Raw genomic sequence first — 15,512 nt, 5'->3', positions numbered from 1 at the left:
TGACCTGTGAGTGCCCAGACGGGGCCAAAACATGCAACACAACACAACTGTCTTAAGAATTGTTGCACTATTGAACATGAGAAAACCAGCCTACTTCACATTGCTCATGGCCCTGGAACAGAACCTAGATGCACTCCGCTGAGGATTCCCACAAGACTAAAGCCTTATAAATAATTCTGAACATTTTCTCTTTTTTTCCAGCCTGATTCACGAGAGCACGTCCTTCAAAAACAATTAGACGTCTGAAAATCTGATTGCTAACAAAAGAAATTCTGACATGTATGACCTATTATTCTTACAAGATGTGAATACAAATTCTAATTTTTAAAAAAAATTAAAAATAAAGCTCTCAAAAATTGATGCATTGGTTTCTGTGGCACCATGCAGCGTGGAATTAGAGGCAAAGGCGAAGGAAATGACAAGGCATTTGGTGTGGTTTAATTTCCTCAATTGCTTTATGGCCATACATAAATGCTTAAATTGGTTTGTAACATATGCTCTCCTTGCTCTGTTTACTTCCTTCATTTAGTGTGACTGAATCACTTTATTTGTGATTATCTTCCCAAAAGCTGCTGGAATGCACAGCATCACACCTCATCATTAACCATATAGAAGGAATGGGAATATGCAAATACTATCAGAGTATTTTGCAGCACTAAATGTGCCCCGGAGCGGCTTGTCCAATGACACAAATCAACAATTAAGATCTCAGCAGGGTCTGGGGGTAAACTAAATTGACATTATCCTATCTAACAATATGTAGAGCTGTGTGGGGTACATCACAACAAAGAACAAACACCACTGAGGGTTACTGGTGGTGGTTTGTTTCAACACATGTGTTGGTGTGTGTGTGTGTGCACTGTGGAAATGTATTCCCAGCTGAATCATCCACTTTGAGACACTGTCAAAGGTATACAATCATTTGAACAATGTAAAAGGCAACAGAGCTGTTTTGGTATTTCAACAGCGACGCACAGCAAAAACAAAAGTTTCTTTCAAAGCATTTACTTCCACAGAGGGTGCGAGTTTGGCTCCTCGTGGGATTTTATGCTCAGCACTCTGCACCTGCCGAATGTGTTTGACAGAGGGAACTAAAGTGGTCTAAATCACCATTGTGATTTCTCAGGGAAGCAGATGATTAGTAAACAAATGGTTCAGGCATATTTAATCAACCTAATGTGCTTGCAGTGCTCAGACTACAGTCTTTGCTGCGAGGGGCCAAAACTTTGCAATACACATTTGTAACATTTTATCACTTTCAGATGACAATAAAGAAACTGTGAAAGTAATAGTGAAGGCATTTCCTGAACTTTACATTTAGTAGGTTGTGAATAAAAATAAAAAAACAAAAAAAGGTGTTTTCCAAATTTGTGTATGTATTGGAACAGTTTTATGATGTTTGAGGGGCTCACACCATAATGAACAGTGACTGAACAAACACATTGACTAGATTTGACTAAGAACTACCAAAACACAATAAAAAAACTGGAAATGGTTCCCTATTTAACTGCCCAAGTGTTCCAAACCTGCTGTCTGATAGACATGGACAATGTCAGATCACAGTGACGGCATTTGATGCCAGTCCAACATCTATGAGAGAAATCAGAGCAACTGTGGAATAAACTAGTCATCTGAAATAGAAAGTGGTGAGTGGCACACAAAGAAGACCAGTGTTCACACCAGGGAGGTTTTGCAGTGCAGGGTAGGCTGAGAGTAAACACTCAGCCCTGCTAAGATGCAGACAGTTTTAGCATGAGACGGTTGGAATCAAACATGGAGAATTCATAAAGAAATGCAGAGGATTATGGTCTCTGCTGACCTTTTAAAAATAAGATTTTGGAATAAATGCCGGACATTATATTTTACTTTGAAAAACTGTAGTTCATGAAGTATAAACGGAAAATGGTGATGCCTATCATAAGTTAGACAAAAATTCACAGTAAAACTTTAGCTAGGCTATTTAAATGATCAGTCTTTTAAAATAAAGGGCTGCATTTCCAACTACAGTTTTCTTTTCAGTTTGATATTAATATGCTGGGGTTAACTGTTTATTGTACAAACAAACAAAAACAGCCACACACACTGTAACGTCATACCATAATAAAATTCGGACTTAATATGGATCTAAACCGAGTATAAGTTCTTTCACGCTAAAATCGCTTTTGTTTAGTTTACAAACCAGCTTTGCTTGTCAATAAAACCTAAACTTCAGTTCAACATTAGGAAAACTGCAGGAGCAGTGAAAAGACAACACAGCCAAGGTTTTTGCACAAAAGATTCGCACCTCAGATGTTCGCTGTTTACTATAGTCTACAATTAAATCAAACACGATGTGCATTCCGGTTTTAGCTATTTAACAATAATATAAAATGCCAGCTTCCTGCAGCCAGGGTTGCGTCCATTCTGTCCGAGCCTGTCCCTGTTGTTATTATTGTAATTAGGCTATTATTCCTCTCTACATTTACAACCTTATTTATAAAAGCAGCCTCCGCAAAATACAGTCGCCTACATCCTAGATACTTGTATCACAAACGTTACCGACACATTTAAAAAAAAATCCAAATTCCGCATCAAGCAGAAGAAAAAAAATCCACGGGTTTTTCAGTTCGGCACAAAAATGCATCTCCTCTCCTTTCCGTCTCCCTTTTCTCCCCCTCCTCTACTCCCCCTCCCTCTCTCTCTCTCTCTCTCTCTCTCTCTCTCCCTCCCTCTCTCACTCTCTCTCTATCTATCTATCTTTCCCCTCCCTCACTCTCCCTCTCCCTCACTCTGGCCTGGCTGGCTGGCTGACTGTATGAATAATGTCCTGCCTTTTGTAATGAAGGGGGGGAAAGGGGAAAAAAGGACGCTGAAGTGGTAAAGACCTGCTCCCATGCACTGACATTGAAAATGAATGACAGCTTACCTGCATGCCAATCTTCATCAGACTGACACTGGGCTGACAGCACAGCCTATACTCCTCCACACAGTCGGTGACGTCAGCCATGCTAGGCCCCTCCCACCTCCAACTCCATCTCTGCTCCCCGTTTTCCCAACACCGGGCTGTTGATGCCTTCCAGTGTCCATAGGAAATATGACAAACAACTGTGGGCCTTTACCTGAGATCAGCCGGGGAAAATACAGTTTACAGTTGGTTCAATACATTCATGTTTTATGGCAATACCAGCTGGTTCAAAGTAATGCCTCAGAGGTGATGAAACAACAACAAAACACACCACTTAATCTTTCTGTTGTTTCCTCCTGATCAACTTCAATGACAATTTAAATGTAAAGATTATAGCCGAAACAAAAATGTTAATATCACTCACAGATGCATAAGTGATATCTCCATTATATTCTATTTTGTCTTGAACACAGATAAAGACTGTGCTTAAAATAGAAACAAATGTTTAAAAACTAATTATTATTCAAACATTCTAGAGCCATTTTAGCCAACTAGTTTTCTGAGAATGAACCAACAACCACTGAAATAGTCACATCACTTCAGTACAGTCAGCAGAGTAAAAACTGCTGTATGAAACCCATGTAGGGCTGTAATCTGAATTTTAACATTTGTTTATCTCAGCTATTTCACCCTGTAGCCTAATATTTGCACTCCAGTCAGTTATTTGCTTATTTTATAAGTTTCACTGAGGTCAGGTTCAGAGACCCTTGGCAGGTTGCAAGTCAGAGATCATACAACTAATTTAATGAATGAATTAAAAACTAAAATCAAATTAGATAAATCACTGTATTATATAAACTAACTATCACAATGCTCTTTTAATGTGCCTCACGTTTTGAGATTGTGGAGGAAACATTACCTTAGGAAAACTGAGGCAAACTCTACACAGTTCAGTGTGAATTAGGACTGATTTGATTGTATGTTTCTGTTTTTACTCTTGATATGTGTTACTCTAAATAACCAGTCCTCTGCCATCTGCCTCCTTCATTAAGCAACTTGATTTTTACAATACCCAAATTATTTATAGAAGCTGGATGGACGGATCTTACGACGGACACTCAAAGGCAACACGTCTTCCAGGAAGCACGCAAAGGTACCACTACTTCGGCGCGGAAGCACACACACACACACACACACACACACACACACACCCAAGGCTGAAACACAAGTGTGCCTTTAAATTTCGGATGTGGCCAGATCCCTGTCGGTCCGTTTTAATAATTTCATGCTTCGAAAAGTCAGGTAGGATGGTGGGATTGAGGAATCAGTCCTGCGAATAAGACCCCCAGATATGCTCCGAAACGACACCAAATGGCAATTTGTTTCAGTTCGTCTTGATGTTCTCAGCAAAAAACACAAAGACGATTTAACTTGATATCAAAAAACATAGGCCACTGTAACTTTTAGGGGTCACCCAGCAAACAGCGTCCCCCCGCAGGCCCCTCTACAGTGTCACAAGACTAAATCGAGAGCTCATGAAATAAGAAGAAAAACTGTTTTAATACACAATGTGGATTATATTAATTTAGTGAAATGTTGGGAACAACATTTAGCCTATTTAAATGAAACCATTTAGAAGGGGAATGGTACCAGCAACTTTAATTAATCATGTTACTTTACCTAAAATGTAAAACAAGTCATTATATTAGACCAAGAGAACAAAAAGGAAGATTCTGAATATTGTACATAAAAAAGTGGTGATTGTACTTTGGTGCAGCATGGTGGAAAGCCCAAGTCGGGAATGCTATTGATACTGACAGACAGGAACATGATGAAACATGTCAGCTTTGCACCAGTGAAGCAGGACAAAGTGGAAGACAGGAGGGAATGACAGGCAATAAAATAAGACACATTACTGATACAAAATAAGAGACATAATATTCCTGCACTAAGCTCCAAAAATATTTGTAAGCTCTGGGCTTTCAGAAGTCTCAACCAAGGAGCTTATTAGCTCTGATGATGTAATACACAGTAATATACAACTTGAATTGGGTACTAGGCTAGGTACATATGGACCTGATATGAATGCAGTGCAGTAGGTGCAGGTTTGCCTGTACAAGCAGATGGATAGATCTATGATTCCGTTTAAGATAATAGCAGGGCTCAAAAGCTTTTGTTAGAATTGCAAGTACTATTTTCTTCTGAAAAGGCAAATATTGACAGTGATGTCACCCCTCAAAACACTTTATTAATCAAAATAAAATTCCACTTTATCACAGCACACGTAAATGAAAATTATATTCAGGCCTTATGAAAGGAAAAACAGAAATAAAGGAAAATTAAAATTAAATCAAACAGATAAATAGGTGAATACAATCATTTGTAAGTGTTTTTCAGAAGGTAGTTATAATAAATCATTGTGCATATGTTCCTTTTGTATTATTGAAATTATTCAGAATGTATAAAATGTGTAAAATCATGGCGGGAAACAAAATAATGGTAATATTATGAAAACAACATTTAAAGAAATCCCACACATCCTTAACATTTACAATAAAAACAATTTTGGGTTCATTACATTGAATATATATTATAATATTTTTAAAGAAAGTTTAAAATGGTGTTTATAATGCTAACGATCGAAAAAGAGGAGAGTAAATGATTATTTTTGTCAGTTTATTTACAGTATTTTGTGGAGGAAAAGGAAGTGATGTCATTCCGGGGGCGGGACTACCAAGCTTTAACTTCCACCAATAGCGCGCTTGCTTGGTAAAATATGAAAATGGCGGCTTTATGTAGTGAGTTCGAGGGCTTGGTACAAGTCAAGAAACAGCTAATATCAGTGATATTGCTTTGTAAAGAAAGAAGACCTTTACACATCACGAAGTGGTGAGACTGAGTGTGACTATTGTGTCTTTAATTGGTATTTCTATACTGTTGATTTAGCAGCTAGCTAAAACTAAACGCTGAAAAGTTGCATATCTGTTGGCTAATGTTAGCAGTGATATTGATAAAGTATTTTGTTGTTAGCTAGGATTAAACTGTAGTGTTGATTGGGCTTGTGTTGTCTGGTAGCCTACATGATTTGTAATGTTAAAGTTAGTTTTTAGACGTTACTTGGATTAATTTGCATTTGTTGTAAATTGTTGAACACAGTCTTTGTGCTTTTTGCTTGATGTAAGAATTCTGACCCAACTGCAATCACTGTCATTAATATGACGTATGCTATCTGTGCCTACATTGTAGAGGGCTTCTGAGTTGGCCATTCCGTTTCCCACTGTCTCCTCTTCAAATAGCTGTAGGGTTTAACAACAATTAATCATTATTTTATATGTTCTATTAGTATTACATACTGTATGTATTGAGATGGATAATCCGTTTTCCAAAACGGCTGGTAACTCAAACAGGGGTAAATAGTACATTTACTGGGGGCTTTGTATTTTCAGCTAAAAAAATATACTAGCAGGTATTCATAGCCAGAATCAGAAAAACTGCATTACAAAATTATAGCAATTTGTGTTTGAAGTGCACACGCAGGTATTTTTATCAAATTATTTTTAAGTAATCTTACCATCCAATGTGCATAACCTATATTTATAATTAAATTAAGAGAAAGGGAGACTGATGGATCTCATTAAATGGGAAAATCGCTTCTGGAAGAACTTTCCAGTTCTTTTTATCTAGTCACTGTTGTGCTATATAGTCTAGCAGCCAATATGATGATAATGATGACACTGATGATGATGATTAGGCTGATACATTTTAATTGAAGTATAAACTGATGAATTGCATGCATGCTTTGCCATTTGTGTACATGATTTATTTGTAACTTGTTTTACTTCTGAAGAAGAATTTCTGCTCTTTCACAATGTCTATGTTGGACTTGATGCACAGTTCAGCTTTCTCACTCACTTGACTATTGCCAGCTCATTTTTGGACAAAAAAATATTAGTGGCCTACTACTTTAAAGAAGTACTTGATGGTGGGTTTTGGCCACTACTAACTTCAAACTGGAACTTCACTAGACATGAGCAGCGGGTATGCGTGATTTGAGTGTTTGATCAGACTCTGACCTCCCAGCAGCGTCTCTCGTCAGAACAGCTGTCTGTCAGCAGGAGGACAACATGGTCTTCACTGGGCTGACCAACAGCAGGAATATACTGGACAGAAAATAATTTTCATGTTGGTTCATCAGCAGCTCTTATATGCATTTATTAACTTCCCCCGTCTTGCTACAACAGACAGGGGGAAAGTAAAATCAGAAACCTCACAGTGAAACCAGGAGCCTGATCATTAGAAGAGGTTCTAGTTAAACGTTTCCAACACATAAATAGGTTAACAGATGATCTACCTGATTTAAGCAGCTGTCTGTCCCTTCACATGCACCAAAGGGAAAAAACTGACTCGAAACGTTATAAAGGGGTCCAAGGATAACATGTCTGTCTCTGACTCGGTGTGGATCAGCACATTGGAAGTCTCTGCTTCGTGGGACAGGTGAGTGACAGACGTGCAGATAAACGCTGCAATGACAGTATCACGGGGATTATGACTGTCAACCAGTTCTACAGTTGTTTTGTGCATAACCTGTTTAATTTTCAGTTGCACCCAGTGTGACCTTTGCAAAAAGTCAGTCACACCTTATAGAAATTGTCATTTTGTAAGATGATACTGATCACTTGCAGTATGGAGCCCTGGTTAGATGTCTTGAATGGGCATAAAATGAAAGCTGTTCAGTACAAGGTTGTTTACTGAAACCATTCGGATTGGAGGTGAAAAGTTGCAGCTGAAATCCAAAGGTTATCAACTTTGCTGTTAATGTACATATACTGCCCCCTGCTGACAGTTTTAGTTTGTAGAAGGAAAAACTTGGTAATTGTTCAGATGTTGGCTGTATAATTACTACTTTATAAAAGCCCTTTTTTGCTTTTCAGTTACTTTTTTTTTCAGCCAAAGTTGACTTGATAAAGATAATTAGGATTGCTTTTCTTTTTAACTGTCTGTCCATAATATAGGAAGACGCACAAGACTTGGATGCATTTACACCGGCCAAAGCATAGCTTGACCTGAAAGAGTGCTGCAGTCAGAAGGCCTATCTCCTATATACACTATGTGTTTTCGCTGTCTGGTAAGATTGTTTAGATATATGGCAGTTCCATATGTTCATTCTTAATTTTATGTCATGATAATTCTTTTAATTTGATCTTAGCAAACCCTTTGTTTTTTCCTTCAGTCAGGTGAGAAGAAGAAGGACGATGAGACAGTGGACAGCCTTGGTGTGTGCTTGTCTGTTTAGGCCAGTATTGGAAGACTTAACTTTTTTTTTTTACCTCGTGACACTGAACTTTGAGGTGCTTTTCTTTATGGTTCTAGGTCCTCTGGAGAAGGGTCAAGTGTGCAATGAAGCCTTACGAGAACTAAGAGTTCAGCTTAGTAAGAAGAACACTGCAGACGAGTTGGATGGCTTCCGCTGTATCTTTAAGAACTTTTCCTCAGGGTACAGACTTTCCACAGATTCTGCAGAGGAATGAAGTTGTCAGTGCTCATAAACTGTATGTTATGTGTGCATGTATAGGAACAGACGTATGGAGTTGTGCTACAAAAACTGGATTTACTGAAGGAGGCTGTGGATGTGTTTGTTGAGGTAATTCATGCACTTCCTCTTCACTGGGGAGTCTGGCTGGAGCTTGGTAATCTTGTCACCAACACTGAAATGGTAATGATCTTTTACACAAATTGTGCACAGTGTTCTTATTAACTTCCTGTTCTCAGGTCCACAGTCATCATTTACTGTTCATTTAGAACAACCCCATGACTTTGAAGCTATACTTTGAACTCTCATGACAAACGCAAAATATGAAAGCACGGGCTCCGCAGGGGTGTGTGCTCAGCCCATTGCTCTTCACACTGCTGACTCACGACTGTGTGCCAACCTACAGCATCAACCACATTGTCAAGTTTGGCCTCATTACCAACAATGATGAGGCCAACTAGAGGAGTGAGGTGTGCCAACTGGCCCAGTGGTGTAAGGACAACAACCTCTCCCTCAATGTGGGGAAGACTAAAGAGATCATTGTGGACCAGCAACACCACATCACTAGCCAAGAAGGCTCAAACATGCCTCTACTTCCTCCACAAGGAGAGCCAGTGCCCCACGCCCCTATCATGTGCTCCTTCTACCGGGGCACCATTGTCATCACTGGCTGCATCACTGTGTGGTATGGAGCCTGTACTGCCTCCTGCAGAAGGACCCTGCAACACGTTGTGAAAACAGCCAGCAAGCTCATCAGTGCCCCTCTGCCTTCCCTTACGGACATCTTCAACACCCGCCTCACTTGCAGAGCCATCGGCATTGCTGATGACACCTCACACTCCCACCTCAGACTCCTGCCTTCAGGTAGAAGGTATTGGAGTCTTTAGGCCCACTCCACCAGACTTACAAACAGCTTTATCCACCAGGCTGTGAGGATGCTGAACACTGGCCCAGTACCTGCCCCCTGCCCCTGGACTGTAACCCCCCACAAATAATAAAAAGACTACCTCTGTTGTTTGCACAAACTCAGTGCATTCCGCCTTTGTTATATTATATGAAAATCTGCTGCTGACTGGTTTTTTACGGTCATATCTGCTGCTGTTGGTCATTTGCACTACTGTCCAAGTACATTTCATAAGCTACTATGCACCTCATCACCAGTGCCCCAAGTGATGCTAACCATCTGACAATCTTCTTATTTGCACTACTGTCACTGATTGTACATAGTTTTGAGTCGTAACCTATTAGGTTGTACTGTTTAGTTTTATCCTAATCACTTTGACTTAGTTTTCTTGTTCTTTTTAGTCTATTTTTGCTCAGCTTTTCTTCTTTTTTATTTTAGTTTCCTAAATGCATTCAATACTAGTTGAGAGAGAGAAACGGTATTTCGATTTTCTGTAGGTCCTGCACATTTAGTGAATTGACAATAAAAATCTTTGATCTTGATCTAAACAACAAATGTTTGCCTATTTGATCAGTGCAAAGAAACTTAAATGAAGTAAAGCGACTCTTTCTCTTTCTCCTTGGCTGAAGTCACTGTCCCTGCCAGACTGCTGGATTAAAGACATCTTTATGGCCCATAGAGCTGCAGATCAAAGAAGCGCAGAAATACTAGAACCTTATTGAGGCTGGCTTTTCTAAGAGCACCTACATCATCTTACAGATTGCTTTGGCTTATTAGAGGTTTGTTTTCTACCTTATCAATAAGATTTTTTTTTGCCTTTGGGAATCAGGTTTAGTCTTACAGTACCATTTCTCCCTTCATTTCAGATGTTGACCAAGCTTTGGCTTTGTTCACTGAGTTCAGGGATCAAGATCCATATAGCATCAACATGGACATGTTCTCCAACCTGCTCTATGTTAAGGCAGGGTCACAAGATGTCTGTTTTCACTTGTTCCTCCAAGTGTTTCACAGAGAAGATAGAAACGTAAACAGTATCAACCAGTAGGGATACAGTGCATGGAACACGGGGACGTATGCTTACTGACACAGGAGTTCACTGTATTATGTGATGTTTATATTTGATTTCAGAATTATTTCATGGGTTTTTGCAAAGACCTAAGTGGGTAAAAATGTTAATCTAGGACAGACTGATGTTCATTTAAGGACCCTTTTATAAAGGCAATATTAAAATAAAATTTGGTTCTGCTGATGCTAATGCATGTTTCCACAAAGCACGAAGCCAGAGCTGAGCTGTTTGGCCCACAACTTTGTGAAGTAGTTGTTGGGCTTGATAGACCTGGACTATGTTGGAAGGATTTTTGAGGATGCATAGACAGTTGTTTATGCATTAAAAATGCATTTTTTTGTAAAATTTGCGATGTTGATGCAAATGTAGAAACAGTCTAAGCTCTGGCAATACATTTATTTGGTCAAAAGTATAAAAAAGAAAGTACACAAACATTTTTAAGGATTTTATTGTGGAAAAAGTATTTACAGCAATAGTGTGTGGTGGACTTGCAGAGATTAAAACCATGCACAAGTCCTTTAATCATGCTGAGCAACTTCCCTGCTTGACCATCTCCATTTCCTTAACAGTATAATTCAGCCCCATTTAATGCATTAAAAGCTTTACTGGCATAACTGTACCTGTGCCATGACAAAATGTACAAGTATAAGGCCAGTGATACTCTTCTTTTTCTCATTTTCCACATATCATACAGAGACTAAAACCCAACAAATAAGTTACTCATGTCTGTACATCCATAACCTGGTTAAGCTTATTCATCTGTAGCATAGAAATCCATCGTTTGAAAACACCAGTGAGCCACACTGCTGCAATGGGTGACACGTTTCTTCCTCATGTAACGTGCGTGTTTTTTTTTTGTTGTTTTTTTTTGTAAACCAAAAAGGGCTCCAGATGCACAAAAGAAGTCTCTGAGGTAACAAAGTCAACACATGATCTTGGCTCTGTGTGCACAACTCCACTAACTTAATGTGTGTGTACACCACATTTCTCCTGAGGTAGAAACATGTCAACCCGTGCAGAAATGTGGCTGACTGGTGGGGTTTTTTTTGTTTTGTTTTGTTTTTGTGGCATACACCAACAATGCAGGGTTTATCCTGCAGAAAGAGGAGCTAAATCAGGTTCTGGATTCAGACACTGATAGTCTCTCTATAGGTTTTGTGGAAAATAATTAAAAATAAATGTCACCCTATCTTTTAGCTACACTGCAAAAAGTGAATATATAAAGCAAACAAACATTAAAGACAACAGTATAAAATTACTAGCAATTCTAACTTTGAATATATGAAATACATGAATTTCCAAATAGGATGCCTTGGATGACACACAAAATACTACAACTAATTACAGCAAGGAATGCAGCATGCATGTCTGGGGACACCAATGCCTATAGTACAGCCAGGGCTGCTTTGAGGGACGGCATCAAATCTGTCAAACTAGGATACAAAAGGCAGATTAAAGCTAAATTTAACAACTCTGCAAATCCCCAGCAGGTGTAGGAGGGCGTCAAGGCAGTAACGGACTATAAGACAACATCTTCCACAGTGAACTGCTGTGCCACCTTGGCTGAGGAGCTAAATCTCTTCTACACCCGTTTTGACAGACACAACACAGACCCAGTACTGCCTCCCCTGCCCTTTACTGACACCGCCCCAGTCCTGAGCACACATGAAGTGAGACTCTGTCTGCGTAACATCAACCCCAGGAAAGCAGCCGGACCAGATGGAGTGCAGGGATAGGTGCTGAAAGACTGTGCGGCTGAGCTAGCAGAGGTCTTCACCACCATCGACAACACGTCATTGTCCACATCGTGGGTCCCAGCCTGCTTCAAAGCAGCCACAATAGTTCCTGTCCCTAAAATTGTAACTTTGCCCTACAGGCAGTGGTCGAGAAGCAGGCCTCCTGCTCAGGCTTTTGCTTTAGGTCGTCTCTATGGTGCCATGGCACTGGAGCCTGTCATGTATCAGGATGTGAGGCAGCTTCAGCCTAGTGAGGTCAGGGTCGAGGAAATCCACAGAAACTCATTGTTCAAAGAGGTAAACAGAAGAAACACTTTTAAATCTCTTGTGAAATTTCTAACATATTCAGTTTCCTTGTAACATGTCCCATAGTGTCTGTTGCTTTATGTCAAATACATTTTTCAAGGTTGAAGGATTTTGTCAATTCATCATATGTGCAGGACATACAGAAAATTGAAATACTGTTTCTCTCTCACCTAGTATTGGGTGCCATAACATTTAGGAACTAAAATAGAGTGAAGTAGAATAAAAAATAGAATAAGAACTGGATTGACGTAATTAGGATAAATCTAAATGGCACAGCCAATATTCCACCTGTTGTCCTTGAGGAGGAGATAGAGGTCCATCCCTTCCAGAACCACCAGATTGACCCCCAGCCTCTTTCCTCAGGCAGTGAGGGTACTTTATTACATACACAGTATCTGTGGTTGTACTTGTTTGAGTAGTGTGTTGCTATTGCCTGGCACAGCTTCTCTCATGTGATGCAACAGCAGGCTCGTTCACCAGACTGTAGGTCCACCATGAGCCTCTGCAAATCCAGACACAGTTGACACAGGTTCTGTTGGGTGAGGGGGAAAAAAAGAGAGCATTTTAGTTTTTCTGAGGTTGGAGAGGCAGCAAAAACAGTAGTGCTGCTGTTATGGCCCAGCGGTAACTGACCCGTTGACCTTCCTCCAGCTTGTGTTCAGCACCACTGGTGAAAGTGCCTGTTAAACCTGGAACTTCCAGCTTCATCTTCAGCTTTTCTACAGAGGCAAGGGCACTGGGAAGGAGGTGAGCATCTGATCCCATCTTTCAGAAGGTTTCAAGCAGGAAGACAGAAGCTTAAAGTCACTGTGTAGAAGTTGAAAATTTCCACACCTCTTGAATTACTGCCCATTTTTCTGCAGTTCAGTCTTGAGCTGTGTTCATCATTAGTTGGAGAATCAACCTGTGGTGGAGCAGGAAAAATAATAAATGCAAAATCACCATGAGAGTGCAGGATGAGATGATGGATGAGATTGATGCAGGTGTATGGTTTGATGCAAGACAACTTGAAGAATAAACAACTTTTAAATAGTATTTTTTGTGTGTTTGTCAGGAAAAGTAAACGGCTCCTAACATTCAGTACTATCCTGTTAACTAAAAGTAACGGGACAGATACATCGCTCGGGTCTGATTCCTTAGATATAAACTGCATTTGACAACGTGTGATAAGCTGCGTTGCTAGACTTGCCAAAGCAGCTGAAAACTACATTCTTACATTTAACCCTGTACAATATTTATTTGAAACCCCTCTTTATTCATACTGAATATTAGTGGTTTTAGATTTTATTTAATAAATAAATGGTAGGAATAAGCCACAGTTTTGCCTAAAAGCCTAAAACATGTCTTGTAGCTTTTCTTTTTCCTGTTTCTTCCCTCAGCTCACAGTAAGGCTGCCCTTTAGTGGTGGCACACAGCATTACACCAATCTTAACAAGTGTGGCCCATTACTCCCTGCTAGTCAAATGAATGGCAATTTAATGGTACAAATAGCAAAGTATGTACATGGTCACAATTTTTGTGAGCATGTGTAGGAAAGATTTGCACCTAAAAACATTTTTTTGAACGCATGAATAAAATCTGTAAACAAATTATGTTACACAAAGACACTGAAAACAAGTGTGTTTGTGAACATCTGTGTTAAGGCAGAAAGTAGCAAATCTCATGCTTGCCTCATGAACTTCCTTCTCTTCCCTGCACTTCCCTCTTCAGGACATCGATGGCCTGCAGCAAAGCCTAAATAAAGTACAGTCAGCTGTTAGGAACACTGGAAAAGTGTGTTTTGGAGGTATTAAAATACATCATCAAGGTGTTAAGGAAATATGTTAGAAAAATCCCACAAACTCTTATAGATGAAGGCTATATACACCAATCAGGCCACTGGCAGTCGAAGTGATTAATACTGACTCTGTTACAGTGTCACCTGTCAGTGTGGGGCCTGTGATGGTGAGATGACTGGGTCAGAGCATCTCCCACACTGCAGGTCTTGGTGGGTGTTGTTGGTCTGTAGTGGTTAGTACCTACCAACAGTGTCTAAGGAAGGACAAATGGTGAACTGGAGACAGGGTCATGGACGCCCACGGCTCACTGATGATGAGGTTGACCTACTGTAGATTAAACTTTTAACTTCCATTTGTACTTTTCAAAAGATTAAAATTTATTTGAATCTTTGTTAAAATGGTTGAAAATGAGAAATACTGTACATTGGTCTCTGAAGAGAAAGAGTCAGGGGCTGTAGTGGTGATATCACACCTAGAGTGGTGAGGCTGTTGGATTTGTCTAAATAATTCTCTAACTAGTCCTCACCACCACAGTTTTCACTCCTTTTATATAAGTGTTTCACTGAATTGCAGATACATCTGTGCTCTTCCTGACAGTAGAACTGTGGAAGCAAATGGATTCACAGAAGATGCACAGTGAGCTGCAGAGTGACTCGAGTGCTGACCAACTGTCACATGGACTCCTATGTAAACGGTATTAGGCAGGTGGTTGTAATGTTATGCCTGATTGGTGTAGTTTTCACATATGATGTTACCTCAGTATTTAACATGGTGATATCTCCATCTTCGACATCACTCTCATCATCTTCCATCACCATGCTTCCATTCCCATTTTCTGTTTGCGCAGCACAGAGGGGATGTAGGCCACTCTGGTCTTTGTGGATGGGCCATGGACCAGTAAAAATTAGTGGGATGTTTCAATTTTTCGATAGCAGCCACTTCTACTATTTGACGGTGGTACATACCGTGTAGAGGTTTGCCCTTCCATGAGGGTTCCTGCTCTTCCTTCCCTAGTTCCTCTGGTTTCTGCTGCCTGAGGTATTCACTAAGCATGTCATCACTCATCACATATCATATATATATATATACACATACATACATACAGGGGTCTACTGTACCAGACAGGACCCCAGGTGTCCCAGCTGTGCAAAGATGCCCCTGAGACAATCCAGCACATAACAGCGGGGTGCAAGATGCTAGCAGGCAGGGCATACATGTAACGCCATAACCAAGTGGCTGGCATAGTGTACACAAACATCTGGGCCGAGTACGGGCTGGAAGTCCCAAAGTCAAAATGGGATACACCCC

The 15,512-nt window shown here is 40.0% G+C and overlaps 2 protein-coding genes across 9 annotated transcripts in view; one reads left to right on the top strand and one right to left on the bottom strand.

The window, feature by feature from the left end:
- The window catches only part of pknox2 (pbx/knotted 1 homeobox 2), a 100,368-nt gene extending 97,391 nt beyond the window's left edge, over positions 1–2,977 (bottom strand). For 3 of the 4 annotated variants that reach the window (XM_020613516.1, XM_020613519.1, XM_020613518.1), the window contains exon 1: positions 2,906–2,977. The gene's annotated coding sequence lies outside the window, so the exon portion shown is untranslated. Of the gene's footprint in view, positions 1–2,284; positions 2,439–2,905 lie in introns of those variants that run through there. The other variant, XM_020613517.1, reaches the window with a different exon arrangement.
- Positions 2,978–5,660: 2,683 nt separating this feature from the next.
- On the top strand, positions 5,661–12,617 carry LOC109967757 (cell division cycle protein 23 homolog). Of its 5 annotated transcripts, XR_002275983.1 has the most exons (7): positions 5,661–5,773; positions 7,897–8,009; positions 8,115–8,157; positions 8,255–8,378; positions 8,457–8,525; positions 9,948–10,097; positions 10,185–12,617. XR_002275983.1 is itself a non-coding variant. In XM_020613554.1 (6 exons), the coding sequence occupies exons 2-5, from the start codon at positions 7,992–7,994 to the stop codon at positions 8,497–8,499; spliced, it is 228 nt and encodes a 75-aa protein (XP_020469210.1). In that variant the 5' UTR covers positions 5,661–5,773; positions 7,897–7,991; the 3' UTR covers positions 8,500–8,525; positions 8,654–8,819. The 5 variants fall into 5 exon arrangements, 2 of the variants coding, with proteins under 2 accessions (XP_020469210.1, XP_020469209.1); XR_002275982.1 differs by having other exon boundaries at positions 8,255–8,525; XM_020613554.1 differs by lacking the exons at positions 9,948–10,097; positions 10,185–12,617 and adding an exon at positions 8,654–8,819.
- The last annotated feature ends 2,895 nt before the right edge of the window (positions 12,618–15,512 follow it).

The sequence above is a fragment of the Monopterus albus genome, unplaced genomic scaffold (genome assembly GCF_001952655.1).
Source record: "Monopterus albus unplaced genomic scaffold, M_albus_1.0 scaffold134.1, whole genome shotgun sequence".
Lineage (NCBI taxonomy): Eukaryota > Metazoa > Chordata > Actinopteri > Synbranchiformes > Synbranchidae > Monopterus > Monopterus albus.
The sequence above is the reverse complement of the archived record's forward strand: the minus strand, read 5'-3'. Positions and strand labels throughout refer to the sequence as shown.

Bases quoted from the DNA above. Each gene is read 5' to 3' on its own strand.
- LOC109967757 (XM_020613554.1), top strand. The intron at 8,158-8,254 runs GTGTGTGCTTGT...TTATGGTTCTAG, and splicing joins TGAGACAGTGGACAGCCTTG to GTCCTCTGGAGAAGGGTCAA. The intron at 8,379-8,456 runs GTACAGACTTTC...GTGCATGTATAG, and splicing joins TTTAAGAACTTTTCCTCAGG to GAACAGACGTATGGAGTTGT.